General features: G+C 50.1%; 1 protein-coding gene across 1 annotated transcript in view; it reads left to right on the top strand.

Annotated features, from left to right (window-relative positions):
• Positions 1 to 558: 558 nt before the first annotated feature.
• PARP1 (poly (ADP-ribose) polymerase 1) overlaps positions 559 to 2218 on the top strand; it is a 31729-nt gene continuing 30069 nt past the window's right edge. The window contains exon 1 of the mRNA XM_005880143.2: positions 559 to 741. Within this exon, the coding sequence (XP_005880205.1) occupies positions 582 to 741 (160 nt within the window). The 5' untranslated portion in view covers positions 559 to 581. The remainder of the gene's footprint in view (positions 742 to 2218) is intronic.

A 2218-nucleotide genomic window follows, 5' to 3' on the forward strand; every position in this document is an offset into this window, starting at 1 on the left:
CCATGGAAGTTAATTCATTCCATTCCCATCTCTGTGGCGGCCCCTTTTCTGACACATCCTCTCTGCCTTGCTGGTTGCCTGGGCCTAGCTCCTTGTCATTCTAACCGCAGCGGCTCTTCAGGGCCCTTTTGGGGGCCGCACAGGCCCTCTGCGTCTGGCCTGGCTCCTGGGCAGACCCTGCAGAGCCAGGACACGGACAGGCGTCTTGTGTGCGTGTTACTGTGCTCACAGGTGAAGCGTGTCACTGGGACACCGTGGCACGTGGCTACAAAGGCACACGGGCACAGTCCTGTTCAGAATGCCACCATTCCCACCTGGTCCCGCGTCCTGAGCGCGGGCTCGGCCGGCAGCGGCTCTCCGCTGTTGGGGAAGAGCCTGAAGAGACGTGCGGAATGTGCTGCTGCTGTTTCTCGTGCGTTGGCACCTTCCCCGGGCCGTGGGGGGCACGGGCAAGGCTGCCCGGGTTCGCAGATCAGGAAACAAGGGTGTGATGTGTTTGGTGCTGAGGGTTGGGCTCGAGGCTGCCTCGGAGGTTAACTAACTGTCCTTTTACCTCCTGATTCTCCTCCTTCCAGTCGCCCATGTTCGATGGCAAAGTCCCGCACTGGTACCACTTCTCCTGCTTCTGGAAGGTCGGCCACTGCATCTGGCAGCCTGATGTCGAGGTGGATGGCTTCTCGGAGCTCCGGTGGGACGACCAGCAGAAAGTGAAGAAGACTGCAGAGGCCGGAGGGGTGGCAGGTCCGCACACCGGGGAGGCCGCGGCTGTGACTCCCAACCCAGAGCTTCCAGGGACCTTTCCCAGAAGCTCCGCCCTGTTTCTCACATGTGCCCACAGAGAACAGTGGCCTGCTGCTCAGCTGCACCTCAGTGACCCGGCTGTGTCCTGCTGCAGGACATTTTCTTTTTCCCAATGCTTGAACTGTGGTCTTTAAAGTGGTTGTTCTAATAGACTTTACTTTTTAGAGCAGTTTTAGGTTCATAGCAAAATGAAACAGAAAATGTAGAGTCCCCGTATTCCTCCTGACCCACACAAGCCTGGCCTCCCCATCGTCAGCGCCCTCCACTGAGGAGTCCTTTAGTTCCGACCGATGAACCGGCGTTGGCGCGCCGTCGCCGCCCAAGTCCATAGTTACAGCCGCATTCACTCATGGTGTACAGTCTGTAGACAGTGTACAATGGCATGTATTTATCCTTATAACAGAATATTTCTCACTGCCCTAAAGTCCTCTGCGCTTCCTCTGTTCATCTTTCCTCTCCCCTACCCTCTGGCCAACAATGATCTTCATGCTGTCTCCATGGTTCTCTTTGTCAGGATGTCCTACAGTTGGAATCACACAGGGAGCCTTCCCAGATTGGCTTACTTCACATCAGTGTGCATTTAAGGTTCCTGCCTGCCTTTTCCAGGTTGTGGTTGTTAATCCTCACCCGGGTACATGCTTAGAGAGAGGGAGAGAGAGACATCAGTGTGAGAGAGAAACAGGTTGCCTTCCGTACATGCCTCAACTGGGGCCACAACCCAGGGATGTGCCCCAACTCAGAACCAAACCGACAACCTTTCGGTGCACAGGACAACACTCAACCAACTGAGCCACTCTGGCCGGTCTCTTCATGGTTTGATAGCTCATTTTTCTTTTTTTTTTAGCTCATTTCTTTTTAATGCTTAATAATATTCTATTGTCTGGATGTAATAATTTATCCATACTGGTAACTAGTTTATTTATACTGAAGGACATCTTGGTTGCTTCCAAGTTTGGGCAGTTATTAATAAGTATAAACATGTAGGGTTTTTGTTGGTTTTTGAATTTTTATGAGTTTATTTGCACCCTCATATGAAGGTTTTATGTGGACCTAAGTTTTTCAACTCGTTTGGGTAAATACCAAGGAGCGTGATTGCTAGGTTGTGTGTTTAGTTTGTGAGAAGCTGCCAATCTCTCAGATGGCTGTAGCATTTTTAGAATTTCCATCAGCAACGAGTGACAATTTCTGTGGCTCCACATCTCCGCCAGCATTTGGTGTTGTCGATGTTTTGTATTTTGACCTTTCTAATAGGTGTGTAGTGGTGTCTTGTTTTAATTTGTAGTAAGAAGGCTGTTCAGATATTTTCCCCATTTTTTGTTTGTTTTGAGTTTTTTTTGGTTTGTTTTTAATTAAATCTTTATTGTTCAGATTATTACATTTGTTCCTCTTTTTTCCTCCCATAGCTCCCCTCCACCCG

The sequence above is a fragment of the Myotis brandtii genome, unplaced genomic scaffold (assembly GCF_000412655.1).
Source record: "Myotis brandtii unplaced genomic scaffold, ASM41265v1 scaffold627, whole genome shotgun sequence".
NCBI classification, from domain to species: domain Eukaryota; kingdom Metazoa; phylum Chordata; class Mammalia; order Chiroptera; family Vespertilionidae; genus Myotis; species Myotis brandtii.